The sequence below is a fragment of the Typopeltis vanoorti genome, chromosome 15, assembly GCF_054136105.1.
Source record: "Typopeltis vanoorti isolate ZY-2024b chromosome 15, IOZ_Tvanoo_1.0, whole genome shotgun sequence".
In the NCBI taxonomy this organism is placed as follows: domain Eukaryota; kingdom Metazoa; phylum Arthropoda; class Arachnida; order Uropygi; family Thelyphonidae; genus Typopeltis; species Typopeltis vanoorti.
Window position 1 is genome coordinate 69,269,098 of NC_143563.1, and position 27,292 is coordinate 69,296,389.

General features: G+C 35.5%; 1 protein-coding gene across 1 annotated transcript in view; it reads left to right on the forward strand.

The window, feature by feature from the left end:
• Positions 1-27,292, forward strand: part of LOC150098856 (myosin-2 essential light chain-like) — a 101,156-nt gene that overhangs the window by 18,510 nt on the left and 55,354 nt on the right. The window contains exons 2-3 of the mRNA XM_090405084.1: positions 3,469-3,496; positions 14,134-14,274. Coding sequence (XP_090261210.1) covers positions 3,469-3,496; positions 14,134-14,274 — 169 coding nt within the window. The remainder of the gene's footprint in view (positions 1-3,468; positions 3,497-14,133; positions 14,275-27,292) is intronic.

Genomic DNA, 27,292 nt, shown 5'->3' on the forward strand with positions numbered 1-27,292 from the left:
ATGTATTGCTGTAACCTTTGCTATGGCACAGTATAACCTTTGCTGTTCTTGCACCATAAACCATAAAACCAACCAACTGACCTTATGAAAGTATGAATGACTTGTTCATTTTAGGTTTCATGGTTTCACTGTCGGATCACATGTTCCTAGTTATGCTTAGATCATTCATTATAATGTAACAGGACTAATTATTATTGGTATTATTTAACAATAAAAACATGTCGATAATATATATAGTTAAATAATACACATATGCCAAAAGAAACAAGGAAAATAATTGTCATTATTGAATGACAGTTCTGAGGAGATTAAGCAGAATTGCCATGTAGTCCATGTGCATACTGTAAAATTCGATGTAGCTTAAAATTTTACAAGCGCTTTACATAGATTTTTACAGAGGTCACATCTAAAAAGTTTATGTTGAAAAAATAAACGTGTAAAAAAGAATGTACATAATCCTAAGGAAAATATAATCTGCCAAAAATGTAGTAAACAAGATAGGTTAAAGTTAGTAACAAAGGAAAGTGCTGTGTCATTAGAAACTATATATCTTTGTTTTAACTAAGTGCTTTGAAAACCTTTGTTTACATGCTCTGTATATGCCAACCATCAAGGTCGTTCTAAAAAGGGGTCAGCACGGATCACACAAAGTTCTGGTATCCAACTAATCGGATTTTTGTTGTACGCTAGGAGAAAAAAGAATGGGTCGGTCTTAATAGAAGATCAAGGAGTCGCACTGAATTCTTCGGAGATTTCAACCTTTCATGCAAGGTCCCGGAGAACGTGAAATAATAAAAGGGTGCTGAGCCGAACATCGATATCGGCAGTCAGAAATAGAGGACACGACTATATGGCTAGGGTACGCCAGAAGTTGGGGAGAAAGGGGGCACCGATCCACTTGAGGCTGTTTCGATCTTGGATTTGGCCATGGAAGATTATCAGAAGATAGAGGAGCGGACTTCAGCGTCCGGAGCAGAATGCATTGCCTTCTGAACGAGACTGCATAAGTTCCGCATGCCGGACCCTTCATCCAAAGCCCAAGAGTGCCAGATATCAACATTCCGAAGCACAGCCAATAATCCTTGATGAGGCACAGATGAAGCAAGACATTGCAGAAAGAAAAATCTAAGACCCAAGATAGAAGAAAAGTCTAGGACTCTAGTGAAAAATCCTTGAATAAGTGCATGACCCAGAAGACAGAGCATATGTGAATTCATTCCAATTTTTTCCATGTTTCTTTTATGTAATATAGAAAAAATAATTTAGATGGACTGTTAAGATATAAGGTACTAGAAATAAGCAGTATCTCTAAGAGTCCTCTGATTTGTTAATAATTGGTGTTAATAATCTGATTTGTTAATTGGTTTACAATTTGTGAGATAACTTGGCACAGCTAGCTAACCTCTTTGTGAGTAGACTAGAGTTTCAATAATTTGATTTAATAAGCAGAGAAGTAAATGAGTAATTGTATTGTAAAGTTATTTCGTATTGAAAAGGGAAGTGTTGTTTCTTTACGCTAAAAGTTTAACAGATAGGTAGAGAGAGCAACCTACCTATTGTTTAATTAATGTACTTTAGTATTAATGTAAATAAGATATGTTTTGATTATATGACAATAGAGTGCCGCCTGATCTTTTAATTTATGCACTGTTCCCAAATAAACGAGGACCTGTGAGTGAGAAACAAATAAGGCATTAAAAGCGTAGTTTAAATACTTGAGAACCACGGCTGTTTATGTAAACTTGATTGAATGAATTTATGCTAGAAAGAGAGATCTACTGGCCGTATTACTGAGTCTTATGCCAAGAAAACAATACTGGTGGTGCAATTGAAACAAAAATAAATTTTCCAGTATTCATAGGCATACAACCAGTAGTGCAAAAGGTGGAATTGATTTTTATACAAAAGAGTGAGGTCAATAAGGATTAAAGGGAGAATAATATAAAGGTATAAAGGGCAAGGATAAAAGAATAAGTAAGAAATTACGAAAGCGCACTACTATAAAGAATAAAAAATATAAAGATGAAAGGTAGAAATTAGAATAAAGCATTAAAGAGAAAATATTAAAAATAAATATGATATTACAATGGCGCAGCAGCATTAATACCCCCAGTAGTCAAACCTACCTCGTTTACAATACCGCCCCATATATTAGGAAACAAAGTAGTGGTGGTGTGGGGGGTTTCCTCGCCCATGCTGAATAACTGTAGAATGAACAAAACAGAATATTTTTATTTCATAAAAAAGAAATAAATTCTCTGACCATGTTACAGCACCATTAATCATTTTGTGGAACTCCCATTGACTTATTAGTACATGCCATTAAAAAACAGATCTTGGGTGAGTAAATTTTGTATGGCGAATAGGGTTTTGCAATTGACAGTGTGTGTGTGTGTGGGAAAATAATGTTCCACTTTGAATTTCTAAAGTTGGTCACCATTTACCAAACTATTTATAAACCAACAAGCTCATCCAAAAATGAAGTTTATTTTCAGTAAGAGTAGTGTAGTGGATACGTTAGTAACGTGTACTTTTTGTGGAGAAGCTGATAGATCTAGCAACTAAATAGAGATAATACCAGCATTATATAATTAGGAATCAGTATGGACAAGTTGGCTGGCATATTATGTGTGAATACTTGCTTGAAATTTCATGATTTGCTTTGCTGTCATTATTCCTGAAAAATCCTAACATTAAAAATCCTTACAACAGGTAAGAATATTTAATTTTTACCTGTTTTGTTATGATAAACCTTTAAAACTATCTGTATAGCCACTCAAATTTAAATGAGTACAATTCAAATGAGCAAAGCCTTGAATATCACTTAAGAACCTGCTAATTAAAATGAGCCAAATAGGTATCATCTATTCTTATTATATATATGTGTAAATGATGAATTGATCTAAGAAAGAATTTGATGCCATATAAATTTAAAAAATCTCTATACTGATAGTCTAATTTATGACTAAATATGTTTTCTGTTTGTACATAAAAGTTTAAATGCAAATTAAACAACAACAACAAAAAAAAAAAATATATATATATATATATATATATATTTTTTTTTTTTTTTTTTTTTTTTTGAAAAGCATGTGAGAGAAGGAAGGTTTATAGCCATAGTGGTGTTGATTACCAAGTATATCATTCATCTGGTTTCCCCTCCTCTCAGCCTTGAGCTAATCTCACACTATCATTTGGTTAGTTTTCCTCCATGTGCTCTAGATTCCCTCCCTCCCAAAAATAAATAAAACTAATCTCCTGCAGTAGTTAAGCAGTACACAATAATACTGCCTTGTTATAAATATGAATTTGAATAATTTATGTTGTTCATGCTATTGTCACTAATTTGTTTTGGAAGAAGCTCTTTTGGAATAAAAATAAATAAATAATCCTATGTTGTAACTATATTTGCTTTATTAAATCACTTAGTGCAAAGCTTAATGTATTTTATTATATCCTTTATTTCAGCCTGTGTTCACAGAGGACCAAACTGCAGGTAAATATAATATATATATATAAAATGAACATAAAACTTTATGCTGATTATATTGCTAATTTCTGCATTTAAAATCAAGTTTCTCCATAACTTTGTCAAACCAAAAGGCAATACCAAGAAAGATGGTGAAATATGGGTGCAGAGGATTAATTCAAAAGTTCAATACACACTTGTTAAACCAAACATTTACCAAAATAATGTACAAGTCTTCAGTACATATAATTTCTATTCTCTTTATCACTGCTTCCGGTGTTTACATTTGTATTCCTGTTGGTAAACTTTTTTTTTTTTTTCTTGACGTGTTTGATAATTGTTTCTTTTCAGCAGCAACCTCATCACCAAAATGTCTTCTACAAAATGCTTCTTTCAACTTAAAGAACTGATTTGGAACAGTCCTGTCAGGACTGGGGGGGGGGGGGGACACTTGCCATTCATACTTTTCCATGAGATAGTCAGATTCTCATCATCATCATCATCAAATTCCTGATATATACCCTCAACGGGGTATACAGGATATGATAGTACTACATGAAAATTTTTCATCATTACTAACTTCCTATCTACAATTTTCCTCCAAATCAGTCTGTTACTTGTCAAAACTCCAATATTATCAGGTCTCATATTTCCGTCTTCTAAGGCACTTTTTACTGTATCAATCCACCTATATCTTGGTCTTCCTCTGGGTCATTTTCCTGCACTTGTTTTGCTAATCTTTCCTCTCCCATTCTGTTTAAGTGACTATGCCACCTGAGATTAGCTCTGCTAATGCATTCCTGGATGCTGACAATATCAAGTTCTTTCCTAACATCCTTGTTTTTAATATGATATTGCCATTGATGCCATCTGTTCATGCCCCTAATCTTTCTCAGGATTCATATCTGCATCTCTAGTCTTTGGTCAAGTGGATTACTTATAACCCAGCTCTCAGATCCATAAGTTAAAATTGGTTTAAACACTGTCTTGTATACAGCTAATTTAGTGTTTTGGCTAATTTCTCTCTTATTCTATATAAATTTATTCAGTTGACTTCCCACCATGCCAACTTCGTTGATTCTGTTATCTATAATAAATTTAGTTTAATCCTTTATCCCTTCCCTTAATGCATAGCATTATACATGTCTGCAAGGAGATGTGCTTTGCATTATGGGACACTGAGACAAGGAGTGATGAGAGCTTGGTCCACCTTTACTACAAGTTGCCTCAGTCCTGAAGATACTTCAGCCACAAACTATGTTTGCATACACTTGGATAAAGGATTAAACTAAATTTATTATAGTCTAACCAAGTGGAAAATAAACTTCCAACATCTTTCTCTAAATCCAGAGTAATTTAATAATAAGGTGGTACACCTTTTGGCAACTCGTATAAGTAAATATGACCTCTCCAATTCTTCTGCCTTAGTATCACCACTTCTGGGTCTGGCTCCCACTGATGAGACATCAATAAAGGTCAAAACTGGTCTGAGTAGTGGCCCTTCCCTTAATACATAGTATTATACATTTCTGCAAGATGTGCTTTGCATTATGGGAGATACTGAGACATGAGAGCTTTATCCACCTTTACTACGAGTTACCTCAGTCCTGAAGATACTTCATGCGCAAACTTTGTTTGCATACACTTGATAAAGGATTAAACTCAATTTATTATTTAACCAAGTGGAAAATAAACTAAGATTCTGTATTTCCATTTTTAACTTACCATCTTCACTAAAAATCGTGTTTAAGTAGCGTTCTCCATTCAAAATGCAGTTGATATTTTCAATGTTTCTGCCTAATTTCATTGTCTTTGTCTTTTTAATGCCGACCTTCATACCATATCTATTACAACAGTTATTCAGTTTAGTTCAGGGAATCTTGCAGACTTGTAGCAGATTAATTTAGAAGTATAACATCATCTGCATAAAGCAAAGAGCAGATATTAACACCTCCAATTTTGATATCAGGTTTAATACCACTTTCCTTCATAATGTGAGCCATATAGATAATGAATAAGAGAGGGGATAATGTACATCCTTGTCTGACACCAGATTTAACATTAAACCATCTTCCTGTACTTCCTTCAATTCTAACTGCTGACTTACAACTCAAATAAAGACTAAGTATTGTTTGATATAATGCCCCATTAACACTATATAACTGTAGTGTTTGGAATAGCTTCTCTCTTTGCACCTTGGCGTATGCCTTTTCCAGATCGGCAAAACTTAAATACAGATCTTTGTTGTATATTGCATGATTTCTCAACTATCTGTTGTAAAGTGAAAATCTGATCCTGATAGCTCTGTTTGGCCTAAATCCAGCTGTTCTTAACCAAGCTTCTTCCACAATCCTTCTCAACCGTTTCTCAAGTATACTTGCAATATATCTTATCAGAAACACTCAGTAATGAAATGCCTCTGTAATCCTTATGTTCATTTTTATTTCCCTTTTTACATATGGGTACTATGAGAGTTATACTCTAATCATCTGGAATTTGCCCCTCTGTCTAGGCTTTCTGAACTATGCAGTGCAGCCACTGTAAGACTTTTATACCGCCATACTTTAGCATTTCTGGTCAAATATCATCTACTCCTGCTGCCTTTTCACACTTCAAGCCTTTGATGCCTTTTTCTTCAAGTATCAATATGTATTCCTGACTAAATGCCTGTTGAGTGTTTTTTAGCACTGTGCTGGCATCACTGCTGGTTTCATTTAGCAGTTTTTCGAAGTAATTACTCCATACTTTAAGGATATCTTTTTTTTTCCTGTTTTTATGTCACCTTTATTATCTCTAATTCCTTTTACAGCACTCTTCCTCCATTTCTGAGCTTCTTCAACAAGGACTTTTGTTTAGCCAGTTTTACACAGTGTTTAGCTTTCTTACATTTGTCTCTGTATTCTCTAAGAGCACAAGCTGACTTATTTGCCAGGAACTTTTGATATACTTTCTTCTTTTCCTTCACTGCCTCTTTAGCTTCCTGTGTTCACTATGGAGTTCTGATTTTTCTATCCTTGCAGACAATCTCACCACATGCCTCTCTGGCTGAATCAATCAGTGTTTTCTTCAGGGCTTGCCACTGAATCTCCAAGGTTTGATTCCTGTTCTCAAACTCTTTCATTTTTTCTTCAATAATCTTTGTGTATTTTATTCTACAGTTCATATCTGAGAGCTGCTCAACTTTTACTCACTATAAAACTTTCTTACTTGTTATTCTTTTCAATATGAAATTCAATTTTATCCTGCTCAAAACTAAATGGTGATCACTTCCACTTTCAAATCCTTTGTAAACTCTGGTGTCCTGCACTATCACTGTCAACATTAACATAGTCAATGAGACTTCTTATTTTGAAAGTTTTATTTTGCAGAATAAAAATACCAAACAGAAAATGAGCACCATGTTTTTAGACTGTCTTACAGTCATTGTGAAAAGGGGGAAACTATTATGATGGTATTGTTGTTGCAAAAAGAAAAGACAAAAAAAATAAGTCATTGATTAGTGTTATTGTTGGTAATACTGGTTCAGGACACAAGCATACAGGGGAATTTCAAATAGAACATGGTCACAATTTAGATTTCAGAAAGATAAAAATGAAATTGTATTGAGATGAATTTCATTGCCCAGTTTGAGGCTACTGCCTCATTTATTGGAGACCTTAAAGTGGCTTGAAAAAGTTCCATGCTTGTTTCTAGAGCAGGGTTTCCAGCTTGTCAAAATTTAATTTTAAAAATATATAAAATTAATAAAAATAGAAAAAAATTCTTAGCCCACTCACAGTACAAAATGTACTTAGGTTTGCAAATAATTTTTCTTGAACATTAAAAAAAAAAACTTGAAAGCAAACATATTTTACAAAAAATTTTTAAAAAGAATTTGTAAACAGCATTTAGAAATGAACTTGTAGAGTCAAATATACAAATATTATTCAACGGAAAAAATTAAACAGTTTGAAAACAATGAACAAATGATAGATTCTCGTTAGCAAACTGAAAAAAATAAAAAAAATTTTCACCGAGAAGGTGCGATGAAATTATTTGAAAGGGTAGAAAAATCAGAGTTCCTTGTAAATGAGCAAGATTGTGCCCTCCAGATATAGAGAAAAATGTAAGAAAGCAAAGCATTGTGTGTAAGTAGCTAAACAAAAGTCTTGTAAGAATATAGGAGATAAATTTAAGGCAGGTGAAAAAATGTTCTGGAGGTTATTTAAAAAACTTGGAAATAAAGGGAATTCGGTGATAGAGATTTCATGAAAACAAGATATTCTATGTGTCTGGAGATAATTACTTTGAAAGATTGTTAAATGAAATAAGAAGTGACAGAACAGTGCTACAAAATATTAGAGAAATGCAGTTAGGAGTACATATCTTTTTTTTTATTTTTTTTATTAAATAATTTAAGGAAATTACAACGTCAACTAGGATATACATTAAAATAAATTTTGATATACTTCAATATTTCGGCAACGTCACGTTACCATTTTCAAGAAACTTAAGAACAAGACACGTGCACGCAGGCACAACAAACGGTAAGTGAGAAAGAAGCAGGAAGCTATTATTTCTCCTAAAGTCCTGATGGTGCCCCCTAGTGGGTAATGTTGGTATTCTTGGGCGATTGAGCTGAAAGTCTTCTGATGTAGGTTTCCCAAATTTGAGGCGGTCTCATGCAGCCAAATTTGTTTGGATTGTTTCTTAGGGCTGAAGCTGATTCCATGAAAAGCCTTTCATATTTATATTTACTACGGTGTATTATCATGGCTTTCTTCCACCATATTCTATGGCAGGTATCCAGCGCATTGTCAGCAAGACCAGAGTGGCTGTATTGGTGAAACCGGATGTAGTCCTTGTGTTCTGAAATTCTGATATTTGCTGTCCTGCTGTTTGGCCAAAGTAGGACATTGATTCCCCCACATACGAACTAGCTAAACATTTGGCCAAAGCTCTCTCACACTATACTGGCAACACACCTTCACACATAAAAAAACTCAGCCCACTTCAAAGCCAGCATAGAAAATCTTACACTCAAACACACTGACATAATGGTCAGTTTTGATGTCTCCTCCTTATTCACAAATGTCCCACTCGAAGAATCCTTAGAGCTAATCCAAGCTAAATTTCCTCCCGATATCACAGCCCTATTTCAGTTCACAATGAACTCGGGCTATTTTGTTTGGCAAGGAAAATTCTACAAACAAATAGAGGGGACAACCATGGGTTCTCCACTCTCTCTACCCTTACATGGAGACTTTTGAAATGAAAGCTTAAACTCTGCCCCACAAAAACCAATCATTTGGCTTCACTATGTTGATGATGTGTTTGCTGTTTGGCCACATGGCTCCGATGCACTCCTCTCCTTCCTAACAAACTTAAACAACCAACACCCCAGAATCAAATTCACCCTGGAAGAAGAAAAAAAACAACTGCCTTCCTTTCTTAGACACACTAGTCACCTGCCAGCCTGATGGAACCTTGGTTTTCTCAGTCTATGGAAAACCCACCTATACAGGCAGATACATTCACCAACAATTCCACCACCCTTCCTTGCAACAATATTAAGACACTATACAACAGGGCTAAACTTATCTGTTCAAATGACAATGCCCTAACCACAGAACTAAACCACATTCTCAACACTTTCTCAGCCAATGGCTGCCCCCCCCCCCAAAAAAAAATCCAAAAAATATTGAAACCAGTAAACCACAACCCCCCCCCCACAACAAGGATTACTCTAAATCCATCGCCATACCCTATATCCGAGGCACCTCGGAAAAAATTACAAAAAATCCTAAAAAAACATGACTTAACTTCTTGTTACACACCATATAAAAAAATTGGCATCCCTTATCTGCTCTACGAAAGTCCAACCTCCCTCCCCCCTCACAGACCTACCTGGTGTATACCAGGTCCCTTGCAGCTGTAAGCTGTCTTACTTTGGCAAAACAGGCAGGACAGCAAATATCAGAATTTCAGAACACAAGGACTACATCCGGTTTCACCAATACAGCCACTCTGGTCTTGCTGACCACGTGCTGGATACCTGACTTAGAATACAGTGGAAGAAAGCCACGATAAATACAAATATGAAAGGCTTTTCATGGAATCAGCTTCAGCCCTAAGAAACAATCCATACCTCAACAAATTTGGTTGCATGAGACTGCCTCAAATTTGGGAAACCTACATCAGAAGACCTTCAGCCCAATTGCCCAAGAATACCAACATTACCTGCTAGGGGGCACCATCAGGGACTTTAGGAGAAATAATAGCTTCCTGCTTCTTCCTCACTTACTGTTTGTTGTGACTGCGTGCACGTGTCTTGTTCTTAAGTTTCTTAAAATTGGCAACGTGACATTGCCGAAATATTGAAGTATATTAAAAGTTATTTTAATGTATATCCTAGTTGACGTTGTAATTTCCTTAAATTATTTATTAAAAAATGCATAACCAACATCTAAGCCTTTCCACGAGGAGTACATATCAGTATTTGAAATAGAAAATCTTGAAATATGGAAATGTAGCTGAGGTAATAATATTCAACCGGAAGTGCTCAGATATGGAGTATAAAAGTTTTTGCGGTGGTGCACTGCATAAATCAGAAGATTGAATTCTGGATGATTGGGATAGCTTCAGTCATCCATAGGAGACAATGTGAGAATTACAGAGAAATTTCCTTATTGACTGTTCCAAGTAAGATTTATACAAGCATGTGTGAGACTAAGAAAAATTGTGGAAGAGACCAGGAACAAGCTGGGTTTAAGGTGTTTAAAACACTTCAATTACCTGACATAAAATGGGACATTATATGGAACAATACATAACCTACATCTACCCTATATGTTTTGAAACTCAGGGGCTACCCGAGTGTTGAGTCATCAGAATTCAAGGAGAACTTGCCTCCCAGTCCTGAATGTGGGGGGGATCCCCCTTTCGAGTCATCAGAATTCAAGGAGAACTGTCTACCAGTCCGGAACTTGGGGGGGGGGGGTGTAGGTGCCAGGGGGGGATAGCCTCCCCCTAGTTTAAGTTATAAGTCAGTAGTCACAATTTAGAAGTACAGGATAGTTATATGTACGAGGGTGGTCTGAAAAGTTCTCGGCCTAACAATGAAAACAGGAATTTATAATTTCAAAATTATTTTTATTTTTCAACATAATCTCCCTTAAGAAATGGTTCTTCAAAAGAACGGAAATGGCAACAACAGCAGCACCAGACTATGGCTTTAGGCAACTGGAACATCTTCTCTCTGACAGGGAAGGAGTCGGAACTGGTCAAGGAATCAAGTTACTGGCTAGACTTAGTCGGGCTTTCTTCGACCAAGAGGAGACGCTCTGGAACTGTCGACCTGGATAGGGGGTGGAAGCTCTACTACTCTGGTGTGTGAGCCCGACAATATCTGCTCAGGCGGGTGTGGGGATACTCACAAGCCCCCAGCTGTCAGACTGTGTTGCTGAGTGGATCCCATTCGGGGGACGGGTATGTGTGTTAAGGCTTCAGATGAAAAACTATGATTTGGCTGTGGTGCAAACCTATGCACCTAGAATCCTTGGCCTTCCACCACGTGGAAGGCCAAGGACTTGCTGGATAGATTATATCCAAAACCTTGGGTGGGCACATTTGGGAATCCCACCAGAACACCTGAGCTTGGTGGCAGAGGATCATGACCATTGGAAGTTCCTCTTGCAGCTGTTGTCCCCCACAACCCAATTAGGAAAGGTGGGCCTTGAAGATGTATCTTCCTTAAGATTAATGTGTTTATTCCTACGCCATTATCCGGTCCCTGTAGTAGTTCTCAGTAAGATCTGCAGAATACCCCTCTACAGCTGCAATCACCTCTTGATTCGAATTGAGGAAGAATTTTAGTTTGGGAAGAGATAGAAGTCAGAGGGAGCCAAATGTGGGGAATAGGGTGGATGTTCCAACAATTCATAGTGCAGGTCCCTTAATTTTCCCTTTGCCAAAACACCTTTGTGGCCAGGTGTATTGTCCTGATGAAAGATGATTTTTTTCTTCTCAAATCAGGTCTTTTCTCACAAATTTTTTCGTCTAGTCTGGTTAATCAGATCAGAATAATATTCCCCAGTTATTGTTTTATCCTTTTCAAGATAATTAATAAACAAATGTCTTTAGCATCCCAAAACACTGATGCTATGACCTTTCCTGCTGATGGAGCCGACTTTGTCTTCTTTGGAGACTGAACAACCAGCTTCTATCCACTGTTTTGACTGCTGTTTGGATTCTGGTGTGTAATAGTGAATCCAAATCTCATCCATAGTAAGAAATCGATGCACAAAATCAGTTTTATTCTTGTTAAAATGCAAATGCTCCAAGCACTGTTCAGAGATTTTCATGTGAGTGCGCTTTTGATCTGCTGTGAGCAAGCACAGCATCCATCTTGCACAAAGCTTTTTCATTGGCAATTAATGCAAAATATATTCTACACATTCTTTTGAAATGCCTATAGTCTCAGCAATTTCAAGCACTTTGACTTGCCAGTCATCCAATATCATATAGTACTCTTGATCAATGATTTCTGGTGTTGTTACAGTTTTCGGACATCCTTCACACAGATCATCTTCAAGGCTGGTATGGCCATGTTTAAACTAAGCAGCCCATTTCTTTCTTAATTGTTGAAAACAATGGAGAAGAGTGCCCATAAACTTTTATGAACTTCGAATGACTTTCTTTTGGCGTTAAACCTTCTTTTACAAAGAATTTTATAACCGCACTATGCTCAATTTTATCCATTTCAAGGGATACAGACAACACTTTTGCTTCAGACAGCTGTATAAAACAAACTACTTGATAGAATGACTTGCAGTTTCACATTGATGCTTATGACAGATGTACCAACTTAGAAAAAAAAATTTTGGCCTGCAGTGTTGGCATCTGTTGTTGAGGCCAAGAACTTTTCAGACCACCCTCGTATAATCAGGTCGAAGAAAGCTACATAAATCTCCACTGTTATTCATCATCACGTCTGGATTACATTATCAATGAAAGTAGCATTAATACTCATATCATAATTGGCAATGCTACTAGCCCTTTATGCCGATGATGTTATACTGCTAAATAAATCTGGAGCCAGTCATCAGGATTCTTTTACTGACTCGATTAACTGCTGTAAGAAAATGTATATGAAAATGAGCAATAAAGCACCGTGAAAATAACTAAGAAGAACAAAAAGCATTTTTGTGCTTTTTGTTCTTCTTAGTTTCTGTGCAAAGTTTTTAGTGAAGATGATATACATAGACAACAGAATAATCAAAGCAGTATGGCAGAAAGTTAACTGAACAAATGTATGTGTGGAGTAAGAGAAATTAGTGAATTGGCTACATACAAATCATGTTCAAACTAGTTTTAGTTTTTGGATCCAAGAGTCGGGTCAGAAATAAGCAGTTGATTAAATATTGGAGATAGATATGCAAATTTTAAAAAATTAGAGTGAACAGATGGCATCACTGCAGCATTATATTAAAAATGAAGATATTAAGATAGAAGTTGTCATTATTATCATTCAGAAATGTTTGAGCAGACACAAGACCATGTGGTTACTTAAACAGAGGGGAAGAAAGATTAGCAAAACGTGTTTGATGTTAAAAGATTACAGATATAAAAGTTTTGAGGAAAGGTAAGAAAGTGAACAAATGTAATAAACATATTAAACATAATATTAGAAAGAAACATGATACTGTTAGCATTCAAGAATGCACAAGAAGAGCTCAGATGATTTAGTCGATTAAAAACAGTGGGAGAGGAAAAGTTAGTAAAAGAGTTATTTTTTGCTAATATGGCAGGAAAGAGATCCAGAGTGAAACCGAGATCTAGGTGGACTGATGCAGGTAGGCACCTATGAAGAATGAAATAATATGGGAATCCTGACAGACTAATTTAGAGAAAATTGTTGATAAGAAGTTAGTACTATGTGGAAAGTTTACATTATTACTATAATAGTGTCCTGTACAACCTTGGATTTATTATGGCATACTTGAGCAAAAAAAAAAAAAAAAAAGCTTGCATAGTTTTAAATGGAGGTTGTCATGATCATATTTTTACTTCACAACCAGAAAAAATGAGAATATAACCAGTATTTAAGTTTTATAGATACTTATTTGATCATTGAAAAAAGTTTTGCCTTTCTTTAAATATTCATCAGAATAATTATTCTCTGAAAGTTTTCGGAATTATTTTGATTGTTATTTAAAGTTCAGCCTTTTTGCATTTATTGTTTTTTAAATTAAAATTCTTATTAGTTTAGCTTTTGTAACTTTGCACTGATATTAGTTCTGTGGAGGCATTTATTGTCAAGAATGTGTGTGTAAGGAGTTAAGTATAGTGATATTCAAAATGAGAGATGGAAGGTTACTCAAACATTTATTTAAAGCAAAAATGGAAAAATAATAAAGATCCAAAATCTAGATGGATTATTGCACTACAATCCTGACCAATTGAAAATTGGTAAGGATCTCTTGCTTGCATTTCAGAAAATGGTATCAATGTTTTTTGAAACAGCTTTCTTAAACTTTAGACCTTACCAACTACATCAAATGAGTATTTTTATTATTATTTTCTTGCAAGATTGAATGAAAGTTTTATAATATTGAATGCTTAACTAATAAAAATTTCATTATCAGAAATTCAGCAAATTAATTTTTTGTGTGTCTGCTTCCCAGAATTCCAAGATGCATTTTCTTTATTTGACAATCGAGGAGATGGAAAAATAGCAATTTCTCAGCTAGGAGATGTGCTTAGAGCATTGGGACAGAACCCAACTGAAGCAGAAGTGAAGAAATGTTGTCTGCAGCTGAAACCAGGTAATCTTTTCCATTAAAATTTCAATATTTGAGCTTATTAATAGAATGAGATCTCTTGAATTAATGTGAATGGACAGACACCAGTTTGATTACTGCTAGGTTATTGTTCTTAATAATATGAATTTTGTCTAGTGCTTGATTTCTCATAGGACTGATGTTATAAAACAGGAGTTAAATATTTGAGAATCCCATGCTGATTGTTACTGACAGCAAACCTGCTCTCTGCTTTGATTACTACTCTGATCCCCCCCCCCCGTCCCTTTGAAGGTTACTTATAGTTACACAAACAGAAGAATCTTGTTTGAAGACTGTTATTCACAATTAATAGCTCAAACAGGAAAAGAAGCTAAATTCTTTGTCTTACTTCAAAATTTGTGATATGATCAGTGTGTGATATCTTTAGGAGTTGTTTATAGCACCTCATTTCAAATGCCAACAACCTCTTTTCACCTTCTAAAAATGAGGGTCCAAGTTTCACCTGTTTCATATAGAAGTACTGAATTAATAAGTATGTCAGTAAGGCATAATCTGTTGGTAATTTTAAGTGTGTTATCTGTCCATAGTGGTTTCAGTTTTTGGAGTGCTGTTGTTGCTTTTGCAATTGTTATTCTAATATCCTCTCTTTATCTGCCATCTTTATTAAAGATATTGCCTACTTAGCCTCAAGTAGGATTTTTCAGTTTCTGCTACTACACTTGCTTCTTGGTCAGAAGCACAGATATTTATCTTTTTTTGAGGGTGCTTTTTTTTTTTTAAGAGTATAAGCTTTTGTGGTGATTTCCTGAAGATATGATTTGTTTTCTGCTAGAAGATCAATATCATCAGCAAACTTTAGATGGCTTATTCTTTATCAGAAATGTCTGATAATTCAGAAATTTTTCTTTATCAGAAATTTCTGATCAGAAATTGCTGAATTTCTGATAATGAAATTATCAGAAATTCAGCAAATTAATTTTTTGTGTACTTCCCAGAATTCCAAGATGCATTTTCTTTATTTGACAATCGAGGAGATGGAAAAATAGCAATTTCTCGGCTAGGAGATGTGCTTAGAGCATTGGGACAGAACTCACCTGAAGCAGAAGTGAAGAAATGTCTGCAGCTGAAACCAGGTAATCTTTTCCATTAAAATTTCAATTTCAGGTGATGATTACAGTGATTCAGTCATTGTGTTGTTTTTTTGGTCTATTCTATAATATTGCAGAATTTTCCAAAGGGCATCATGCCAAATATAATCAGAGGCTTTCTGTAGGTCAATAAAATTATGGCACATTGCTTTATGTTCTACATATTTTTTCCAATGGTATGAAGCATAAATACGTGGTCAGTTGTACTCCTGTTCTTTCTAAATCCAGCCTGAATCCAAATCTAAATTTCTAAATCTGGTAGAGATAAGAAATAAGTCATTGACTATTGTTGCTGATTATATCTTCAAACTGGACAGAGGAGTATATAGAGGATTTCAAATAGGAAATGGTCGACATTTAATTTTGAAAAGAATAAAAATAAATTTCATATTGAGGGTTGGGGGGTCTAAGAAAGTTTTAAGTAGGAACAGAGCAACTTTATTATTTGGGGGGGGGGGGGATTATGCAAGAAAAGACGTAAACCTTGAAGACTCGCTGGGATTCTGAAGAAAATAGATCACTTTAGCCAGACTGGCATGTGATGATGGTGGTTTCTGTGCAAGGATATAACAATCAGAACTCTGTGGTGAAATTAGGAAATTCAAGAGGTAGTATAGAAAGTTCCTAACAAATAACTCAGTATGTGCTTTGAGAGAATACCAAGAAAAATGTAAGAAAGTGATGTGTAAAAGTAGCTAAATGAAGGTCATGTGAACCCTTTGGTAAGGATATAAAAGATAAATGTCAGCAAGGTGATAAAATGTTCTGGGAGTTATTTAAAAAGATTAAAAATTGGGGGAAAATGTATAAGGAACGAAATTGATAGCAACATGAAAGTTTGTTTAATTAAACAAGCAGTGTCAAAATAGTGATAGAAAATATTCAAGAAAAATGCAGTTAAACACTTAATTATACTATAAATTAAAGATACCAAGAAATTATATACTTGATTATATATAATTATATAAATTATATATTACAGTCCTGAATATAATGAACTATATTCAGGACTGGGGCAACTCGTATAAAGAAGCAATCACTTCACATCACTTGCCTTAGTATCCCACAATGCAAAGCACATCTCCTTGCAGACATATATAATGCTATGCATTATGGGAAGGGTCCCTACCCAGAGGTGGTACTAAGGTTGTAATAATGCAGAAGTCGTATTTTCATATACAAGTAGCCAAAAGGTGTCACACCTTATTAAAATACTCTGGATTAGAGAAAGTTGTTGGAAGTATTTTGAACAGGTAGTGACCCTTCCCATAATGCATAGTATTATACATGTCTTCAAGGAGATGTTTTGCATTATGGGATACTAAGGCAAATGATGTGAAGTCATTAGCTTCTTTATACGAGTGGTCCCAGTCCAGAAAATAGTTCAGGTGCATACTTGCTTGCTTGCTTACACTTGGATAAAGGATTAAACCAAGTATATAATTTCTTGGTATCTTTAATTTATGCAGTTAAACAGTTCATATCAGTACTTGAAGTAGAAAAGCCGTCAAAAACCTGAAATGTGGAAAGGCAGCTGGAGTGGATGGTATTTGACCATACATACTCAGATATTGAGGTATAAAAGTTTGGCAATGGCTGCACTACATAATTCTAAATAAAGAAGGCCCGATTAGAAAGTCAAATTTCAGATGATTAGAGTAGAGCTTTCATAATGCAAATCTGTAAAATGGAAAATAAAATAAAGTGAGAATTAGAGTAATTTCCTTGCTCAGTATTCTTCAGAGTAAAATTTTATTATTATTATTATTATTATTATTATTATTATTATTCCTGATACCTCCAAGGAGTCCGAAGACTCATCATGGGAGGACATCTACAACTGTCTCTGCACCTAACCTCTACTACGAATCATCTCTACCAACGCCATCTGTCGCCCACCTCCAACACCACCACAACTAGTAATTTTTGTCTGTAAATTGCGTGTGTTCTGAAGGGCCGATTTGTATGTATGCGGGATGAAAAACCCGAGTTTCTGGGAGAAAAAACCCTGCTACCTCCGTATGAGATCGGCTAACTCACCTTCGATTGAAATCGACTAGATAAAGATTCCTCCCGTCGCGATGAGAATCGAACTCAGGCCTATTCCAATCGAAGGGCGCAATGTACCGTCGTTCTTATTGCAATTTATGCAAGCATACTTGAGAAAATTCTAATCTTTAAAGGTACCTGTGGCATAACTATAAATAATAAATTACATGATACCCACAGTAATTAATTTTAATGAAATAAAAGGTACAAATATTTCGTGCTGAAATTAACAGTACATCAGTGTAGACAACAAGCAATTCAAAGGCATGGAATACAAAGTACATAAGTCGGTGGATTACCAATTAAAAACTGTTGCCGCATGCTAGAAATTAATGTTAATAAAATCTTAAAAACTATTTCTTTGATGGTTACATAAGATAAGAATCTCCCAAACTTTTGGGGGGGGGGGGAGAGAGACAAATCATTTCAATTCAGATTTAGCCGATGTAAAATGGACTTTGCAGTTTTCTTTGAAAAAGCGTTCGTATTTAAACTTCCATCTATGGAGAAGACGAGCTTTATCCTACTGGATGTTGTGCCAGACTCTGATAACGCCTTCTGAGGTTTCATGTATTCGATATAATATTGATGTTCATTCATTCTTTTTTCCATGGAACAGCCTCTTTGTCCAAAATATGTTAAATTACATTCACATAGTATCTGGTAAACGCCAGTTTGTCTTTTGTAGATGGCAACAGGTGAGAAATTTTGATGATAGGAAAATATGCAGGAATGAGCGTGTCAGAACAAAATTACATAGGATAAAATTGCGCTGCAAAAATTACACGAGGATGAAATTACACATAGAAAAAAATTAAAAGGAAAAAATACACAAGTAAGAAATTATACATAAAATAAAATTTACCAAAAATTGTACAAAATTTGTAACCAGCAAGGGGATTAGGGAGGTGGTTGAGTTGGAAACTCAAAATGATGTAGTGATTAGCTACCCTAATTAGTATCTACCTGAGATTTACAAGGAATAATTTCCTAAGGTAAAACTAATCGACAATTGTTAATCACCATGAACTGCTCAAGAATTTCTAAGAATTGTTTGGGTGAAGGTATATAAGTAAATTTTTGTCTTACATTCTTCAGTACTAGTTTAGTGACTCATAATACAACTAGTGTATAACGTGCAATGTAATAAATTTCGTGATTAATTTTTAATTTGCCCATGGCTGATTTTGAGTACAGCATTAGTAATAAAGGTGGTCAAATTATAATTTACAAAGGATTTGAGTTTGTTCGTCACCATGAAACTGCTATTGGAACTATTCATTGGCATGGTGCAAAGTTTAGAACTTTACATTGTCGATCGCTGCTCCATACCAGAGACAACAAGATTATCTGTGAGTCTTCAGAACACTGTCATGTTAATAGGACTTTTGAATCTGAAGCTTATCAACTTGCAAATCAAATGAAAAGAAAAATGTCGAAACCAGTCGAAAAAACAATTCGATGAAACAATCGGAAACGTTCCATCAAATCCAGATAACAAAAATTTTGAAATACCAGAGAAGTACTCTAAATGGATTGTTCATGATTGCGGGGCAAAAGATCCAGAATGTATAATACTAATTGGTCACAAGACTCTTCTAGATCAACTTGTAGTTAACAATTTTTGGCTAGCAGATGGTACGTTTAAAGTGGTTCTAGAAATATATTATCAGTTATACAGCATCCATGTCCAATATGATTCAGGCGTCGCTTTTCCTTGTCTATTGGCTCTTCTACCAGGGAAAAAGGAAGAAATATATGTGAAGATGCTGAACATGTTACTGGAGAAAATTCCTGAAGTTCGACCATGAAAAATTTTGACCAATTTTGAAACAGCAGCAATGAATGCTTTCCATACCGTGTTTGAAAACATCGAAATTGTTGGCTGCTTTTTCCACTTATCATAATCTGTTATACGCAAAGTAAACGAATGTGGACTAAAATCTCTATATGAATCCAATCAGTCATTTACGGTACACATTAAAATGTTACAATCACTTGCACTTTTACCAGAAGAAAAAGTGTTAGAAACATTTTTAGAAGTTGCTGATCTGTTCTCTAATTTAGACGAATGAACAAATCGAGCAAGTTCTCCTTTACTTCGAACGTACATATATTCGAGGTTGACAGCTCAGGAATGGCACTTATAGACAACCTCTATTCAATATTTCTACTTGGAACCATAGACACTCAAAAATTTTTAAACAGTTGAATGGGAACACTGAAAGAGCAACTGAAGTCCATAGTGTCATCCTTCGATACAATTTGTAGTTCTAGCTATACAGTTGGTATCGAAGGATGGCACTATGGACTTCAGTCGCTCTTTTAGTGTTCCCATCCAACTGTTTGAAAATTTTTGGATAACATTGTTAAAGAATTATCTTTACAACATACAAACTATTTTCAGCATTTAACTGGTCAACGAAACCCAGGACGTCGTAGGTACATTTCGTTAAAACAACATATTTCAAGTATTGTACAAAATTACCACTCTAATAGATGATTGGATTTTTTATGTTGTATAGCTTATATGACTTAGTGTTTGCTTTTTATTATTTTTTAAAATAAAAGTAATTTTTGCAATATTAAGAAAGTTTGTGTTTAATTTGACAACAAAATACCAATAATATTTTAATCGAATTAAAGTCAACATGTAGGTCTTATAAAGTACAGTCATACGTCGACTTACGCGAATCTGGAGTTACGCGGTTTCTTATATGTACGTATTCTCATCTCACTTCACGCCTCACTACTAGTCGTATCTTTCAGGGCACTGGCCGCATTCGCCAGTGTCACACATGCTGTGAACAAGCACTGACATGTTTCACGCAGTCTCCATTCATACACGATTTTTATAGTTTACAAACCTTGCGATTGTTTAATGTTATGTTCTTGATAAAAATTTTATCACACAAGAAATAATGTCATCTAAAAGAAGCAAGTCCGATTCTTCTACAGCTAGCAAGAAAAGAAAAACATTGACTTTGGAAACAAAACTCAACATTATTAAGGATTTTGAAGGTGGAATGAAAATTTGTGAGCTAGCAAAGAAGTTCGATCTACAGGAATCCACAGTAAGAACAATCATAAAAGAAAGGTTTACAGATTTTGGAGGACATAGATTCTGACGAGGAACGAATTGTAGCCACAAGGCAAGGAATTATAAAATCATTAGCTTGCTATGGAGAAATTTTGCGTGACAAGAAAAAGACATTATGGCGTCAGACGAATCTATTAGATTTTATGAAACCATCGACATTGAAATAACTTTCCTTTTTTTATGTACGAAAAAATACAATTATGATTATATTTCTTAAAAAATATAGGTGTTTTTGTAAACCTTTGGTCCCACTTGTATGTTTGTATATATAAATTACATGCAAAATTATACCGCGAGTTACGCAAATTCGACTTGCGTGCTTCTTGTTGGTCCCACCTACTGCGTAACTTCGGGGTTTTACTGTATTACAAAATTAATGGAACTTTTATCTGAAAATAAATATAAAATTCATCATAAAAATTTAAACACTCTAAAGTAAAAAACTTCGGTGTGAATATTCAAATTTGTGTAATTTTTTCTTAGTGTATTTTTATGCATATGTAATTTCTTCCTTGCGTAATTTTGGCAGTGTAATTTGAACATATAACTGGGAATGAGATGATACTTCTTCAAAATTCTGCCAATAGGTTCTGAGATGCCAGAAATATAAGGCATTGGAACCCTTCGGTCCGTTGAAGAATCCTGAGGTGTTGGAACATAGGAGTCAATTATCTGCTGGATTTGATAAGGGTTGTAACCATTAAATTCCATTAACTTTTTGCTAGTGAAAAGTTCTTGTTGTAAGCGTGAGGGAGAGGAGCACACTTTATGTGCTCTATTAATTAAAGACTTGATAACACCAATTTTTTGAGTTGTGGTGAGCAGACTTTTGATGAATGTATCTGCCAGCAAAGGTACGTTTTCGATAAACACTGGTTGATAAATTACCCCAGAGGCTGTGCACGCAAGAAGGATGTCCAAGAATGGTAAACTACCAGCCTTTTCTTTTTCCATGGTGAACTGAAGGAGTGGGTGAAGGCTATTGATCTGTTGTGGGAATGTAGTAAGTTCCTCTTCAGAATGTGGCCAAATAGCAAAGACATCATTAACATAACAAAACCAAAGAGAGGGTGGGGATGAATGGATGAGAACAAGGCATCTTCCAGATGGTTCAAAAAATAGTTTAATAATTGTTTAATTTGCGATTTTTAAAAGCATATTATCTCCATGTAATTTATCAAGTGCTGAAACCCATGCCTAACCTCATTAAGAAAAAAATAGCGATATATCTATTTCAAAAGCAGTAGTGGTAATGGATAAGGCTGACTATGAGAAAAAAGTAGACTGTCTTTTGCAAGATACTTCTGCCTATCAAGAAATCAATCATAACCCTAAAAATCGCAAATTAAACAATTAAATAACTTGTTTGATGAAGTTGTCAGTTGGGATCAAAATACCGTAAACAAGTTGCGCACTCATTTTGGAAGAACTCCTTGTTTATATGGCCTACCAATAATTCAAAAAGAAGGTTATCCAGTAAGACCCGTTGTGAATTGTATTGACTCTCCCATTTATAGAATTGCTAAATTTCTGTCGCATTCATTAACTGCCCATACTGACCATGTTGTTTAATCTGAGTCTCAGGTCTGACTTAGTTCCGAAGGTGTGGAAAGAGGGGAAAATGGTTTCACTGCATAAAGGAGGATCCAAGACTACGGTTGCAAATTACCGACCGATCAGCATATCAGGAGTCGTTGTCAAGGTCTTAGAGAAAGTAGTCAAGGAAAAAATACAGGAATGGATCGATGAAAACGAGATACTGTACAGGGGACAGCATGGCTTTGTGAAGGGTAGATCATGCTTCAGTAACTTGCTCAAGTTTTATAACAAGGTGACGGCTGAACTGGATAAGGGAAATGGGTTTACAGTGATACTGCTGGACCTGGCAAAGGCGTTTGACAGGATACCACATGGAATACTAATCCGTAAACTACAACATATGGGAATGGATATAGGGTTGGTGAGGTGGATAGGTAGTTGGTTGATGGAGAGATATCAAAGAGTAGTTTATTCAGGAGTAGAGTCCAAAAGACGGCCTGTGACTAGTGGTGTGCCGCAGGGTTCTGTTCTTGGACCACTGCTGTTTAATCTGTTCATTAACTATATAGGGAAGGATCTAAGTGGAACAATTCATTTGTTCGCTGATGATGCAAAGTTGGGTAGGGCAATAGTGAATGCAGAAGATGTCAAAGTCTTGCAGGATGACTTAGATAGATTGGAATTCTGGGCTAAGGAGAATGGATGTGAATTTAATGTGACAAAATGGTTATGCATTTTGGGGTGAAAAGATTAGCAGCAGTATACCACATTGGTGGAACTGTACTCCAAGAGATTGATGAGGCCAGGGACTTGGGAGTGTTGGTGGATAGGGAGATGAAGTTTAGGGGGCACACTGCAAAAGTAGCTAAATCAGCTCATCGACTCACTTGGTTGTTGAAAAATACCTTGACGAGCAGAGACAAGCAAGTTATTGTACCTCTGTACTGAGCCTTGATAAGACCTCATCTCAACTACTGTGCCCAGATTTGGTCACCTCGGTTCCTTCTTGATGGGGAGGGGGTGGAGAGGATCCAGAGGCGAGTGACTAAGATGATAACAGGTCTATGGAATGAACCATACGAGAACAGGTTGAAGATTTGTGGGTTGCAGAAACTAGTTGATAGGCAGAGGAGGGGAGATATGATCGAGACATTCAAATTGCTAAAGTGATTCTATAGGATTAATTCAGAGGAAATTTTTGAGATCAGGACTGGTGGTGGGAGAACTAGGGTACACCTATGGAAGCTGGGCAAGAGTGTGGTTAGCAGGGGTGTTAGAGCTGGGTTCTTTACTTTTAGAGTGGTAAATGAGTGGAATAAGCTACCAGAGTCTGTTGTGGGTGCTATGACAGTGAACGAGTTCAAGACAAGGTATGATAGATACTGTGAGAATGTAATCGCATAGTTGTGTGGACATGATGTTTGGGGTCTCCCTCGATGAGTCTAAGGACTCCTGGAGTCGCCCGAAATAATAATAATACTGGACAATCCAGATCTTTCATCAAAAATTCCACACATTTTCTTGAACAAATCAAGGATGTTCAAATACAAGAGTCAGACTTGTTGGTCAGCTTTGAGATTGTTTCCCTCTTTAGCAATATTCCATAATCGGACACTGTTAATTTACTATATGATGATTACCTTTTGGATATTGCAAAGATTTTTTGAATTTATTATACATTCAGGATATTTCAGCTGGAAAAACAAGATCTATAAACAAGTTGAAGGTACTGCCATGGGTAGCCCTCTGTCTCCACCTTTGACAAACTATTTTTTGAACCATCTAGAAGACATCTTGTTCTCATCCATTCATCCCCAACCCTCTCTTTGGTTTCGTTATGTTGATGATGTCTTTGCTATTTGGATGCATTCTGAAGAGGAACTTACTACATTCTTATAACAGATCAATAGCCTTCACCCACTCCTTCAGTTAAACATGGAAAAAGAAAAGGCTGGTAGTTTACCATTCTTGGACATCCTTCTTACATGCACAGCCTCTGGTAATTTATCAACCAGTGTTTATTGAAAACCTACCTTTACTGGCAGATACATTCATCAAAAATCTGCTCATCATACCTCTCAAAAAATTAGTGTTATCAAGTCTAAGTAATTGAGCACATGAAGTGTGCTCCTCTCCCTCAAGCTTACAACAAGAACTTTTCACTATCAAAAAGTTAATGGAATTTAATGGTTACAACCCTAATTGATTCCTATGTTCCAACACCTCAGGATTCTTCAACAGAACGCATGATTCTAATCCCTTATATTTCTGACATTTCAGAACCGATTGGCAGAATTTTGAAGAAGTATCATCTCATTTCCACATATTTTCCTATCAACAAAATTTCTCACCTGTTGCCATTTATAAAAGACAAACTAGTACCTCTATCATTAGCTGGCATTTACCAGATACCGTGTAATTGTAATTTAACATACTTTGGACAAAGAGGTTGTTCTGTGGAAAAAATAATGAATGAACATCAATATTATATCTAATACATAAAACCTCAGAAGTCTGGTATGGCACAACATAGTATTGACACTAAACACAATATCCAGTGGGATGATGCCCGTCTTCTCCATAGATGCAAGTTTAAATACGAACGCCTTTCAAAGAAAATTGCGAAGCCCTTTTACATCGGCCAAATCTGAATCAAGATGATTGTCTCTCTCTCTCTCTCTCCCCCCCCCCAAAAGTTTGGGAGATTCTTATTTTATGTAACTATCAAAGAAATAGTTTTTAAGATTTTATTAATATTAATTTCGAGCACGTGGCAACAGTTTTTAATTGGTAATCCACCGACTGTTATACTTTGTATTCCATTCCTTTGAACTGCTTGTTGTCTACACTGATGTACTGTTAATTTCAGTACGAAATATTTTTACCTTTATTTCATTAAAGTTAATTACTGTAGTTATCATGTTGTAATTTATTATTTATACTTGAGAAAAGGATAAGAAAAATTGTGGATAGGAAACTTGGAAAAGAATAAGCTATGTTCTGCCCAACTCTTTAATTAATGCTTAATCAAATTGCAGTAATTTGTTGTTTTTCTTTTAGGATTTATTAGAAGACATGTCAGAGGTTTTGCAGAAATTCGAAAACAAAGAGATTATTGTCGTCATCAAGTTTTTTGTACTGCAAGAAAAGTCTACAACTGAGATTCACCAAACTTTTTGTGAGACTTTAGGGGACTGTGCCCCAACATATGTAACTGTTGCCAGGGGTGACCAGGTTTAAAACTGGGCATCCTGAGACAACAGATGCCCCCATATCAGGAAGACCTTCCAGAGTGATCACACCTGAAAACATCTATGCAGTGCATGCCATGATCCTTGATAATAGATGAATACCAGCCAAAAATATTGCAAAGATTCTAGGGATATCCAGGGAACAAGTTGGGGAGTCATTATCCACCAACATCTGGACATGTAGAAGCTCTCAGTGAAGTGGTTCCCCAAATGTTTGGCTGACCAAAAGAGAAATCAGGTGGAAATTTTTTGGCTTGTATTGTGACTGTTAATGAAACATAACTTCATCACTATGACCCAGAGACCAAAACAGTCAGTGAAGTGGAAACACAAAGGTTCTCCATGGCCAAAGAAGTTCTGAACCCAAAAGTCAGCAGGGAAGGTTCTTGCCATTATCTTTTGGGATATGGATGGTGTAATCCTTACCAGGTACCTCAAAAAAGATGAAACTGTCACAGCAGCAGTTTATTCAACAGCTCTGCAGGAAAATCGAGCAGAGACAGGTTGCTTTTCCATGACAACACACCTGCTCACGCTGCTCATGAAACCCAACAGACAATACACAACTTAGGCTTTCAGTGTCTGCCAGACATTGAAAGCCTATTTGCCAGACCTGGCCCCATCTGATTATTTCCTGTTCCTAAATTTAAAGAAGCACTTGAAAGGAACAAAATTTATCACAAACAAAATCATATCTGCAGCTGATGACTGGTTTCTGCAATGAGGAAAAGCCTTTTCTTCTCAGGGGATTGCAAATGATGTAGCAGCATTGTGACAAGGATATAATACTTCGTGAGGAATATGTAGAATAATGTGCAAGTTACATGGTTATATCTCAATTCCTTTATGGTGATATGTGGTGTAAACAGGACATCTGTTTATGAAAGAAAGTTAACATTAAATTTTATATCAAAATTGGAGATATTAAGCCTTTATGCAGATCATATACACTGCTTTCATTTAAGAGCATAACGCCTGAAGAATTCTTTAACCAAATTGAATAACTGCTATTAGAAATTTCCTATGAAAATAGGCAGGAACATTGAAAATCAGCTGCATTCTGAATGGGGAAGAAGCCTGTAGAACAAGTAAAACATCTTGGCAAACTGTTGTATGCTCGATTTTTAGTGAAGTTAAATTTATTATATGAAGAGAAAAATTAGATGAGACAGTGATATTATACAAGATAGTGTTCAAACCAGTTTTAACTGATGGATATGAGTTTTTAGAAATAGTTGATCAAAATTTAGACATTACAGATATTGAGTCCTGAATATTAAAAAAAAAATAATAATAATAAAAGTGCATGATCAGTTATCAATGGAAGAATCATGTTAAAAATGAAAATATTAGGAAGTAACTTGGCATTGTTAGAATTTGGGAATATGGGAAAAAATCAAGGATATTCAAATACAGGAGCAGATAGGTTTGTCAGTTTTGACATTTCTATATTTACCAACATTCTCTATTTGACCCTATTAGTTTATTATATGATGATTTCCCTCTTGTGTCAAGATTTTCGAATTTGTTATACAATCAAGATATTTCAGCTGGAAAAATCAGATCTGTAAACAGATTGAAGGCACATCCATGGGTTACCCTCTGCCTCCGCTTTGGAAATTATTCTTTGAACCATCTGGAAAATACCGTTTTCTCATCCATCCATCCCCAAGCTTCTCTTTGGTTTCATTATGCATGCCAGTGACATTTTTGCTTTTTGACCTCATTCTGAAAATGAACTTGCCACCTTCTTACATCAGGTCAGTAGCCTTCATCTAAGCATTCAATTCACTGTGGAACAAGAAAATACTGGTAGTTTGCCATTCTTGGACATCTTTCTTGTACAGTTTCCAGTAGTTTGTCAACCACTGTTTATCTGAAATTTACCTTTATTGACAGATACATTCATGAAAAGTCTGCTCATCGTACCTCCCAAAAATTTATGTTGTCAAGTT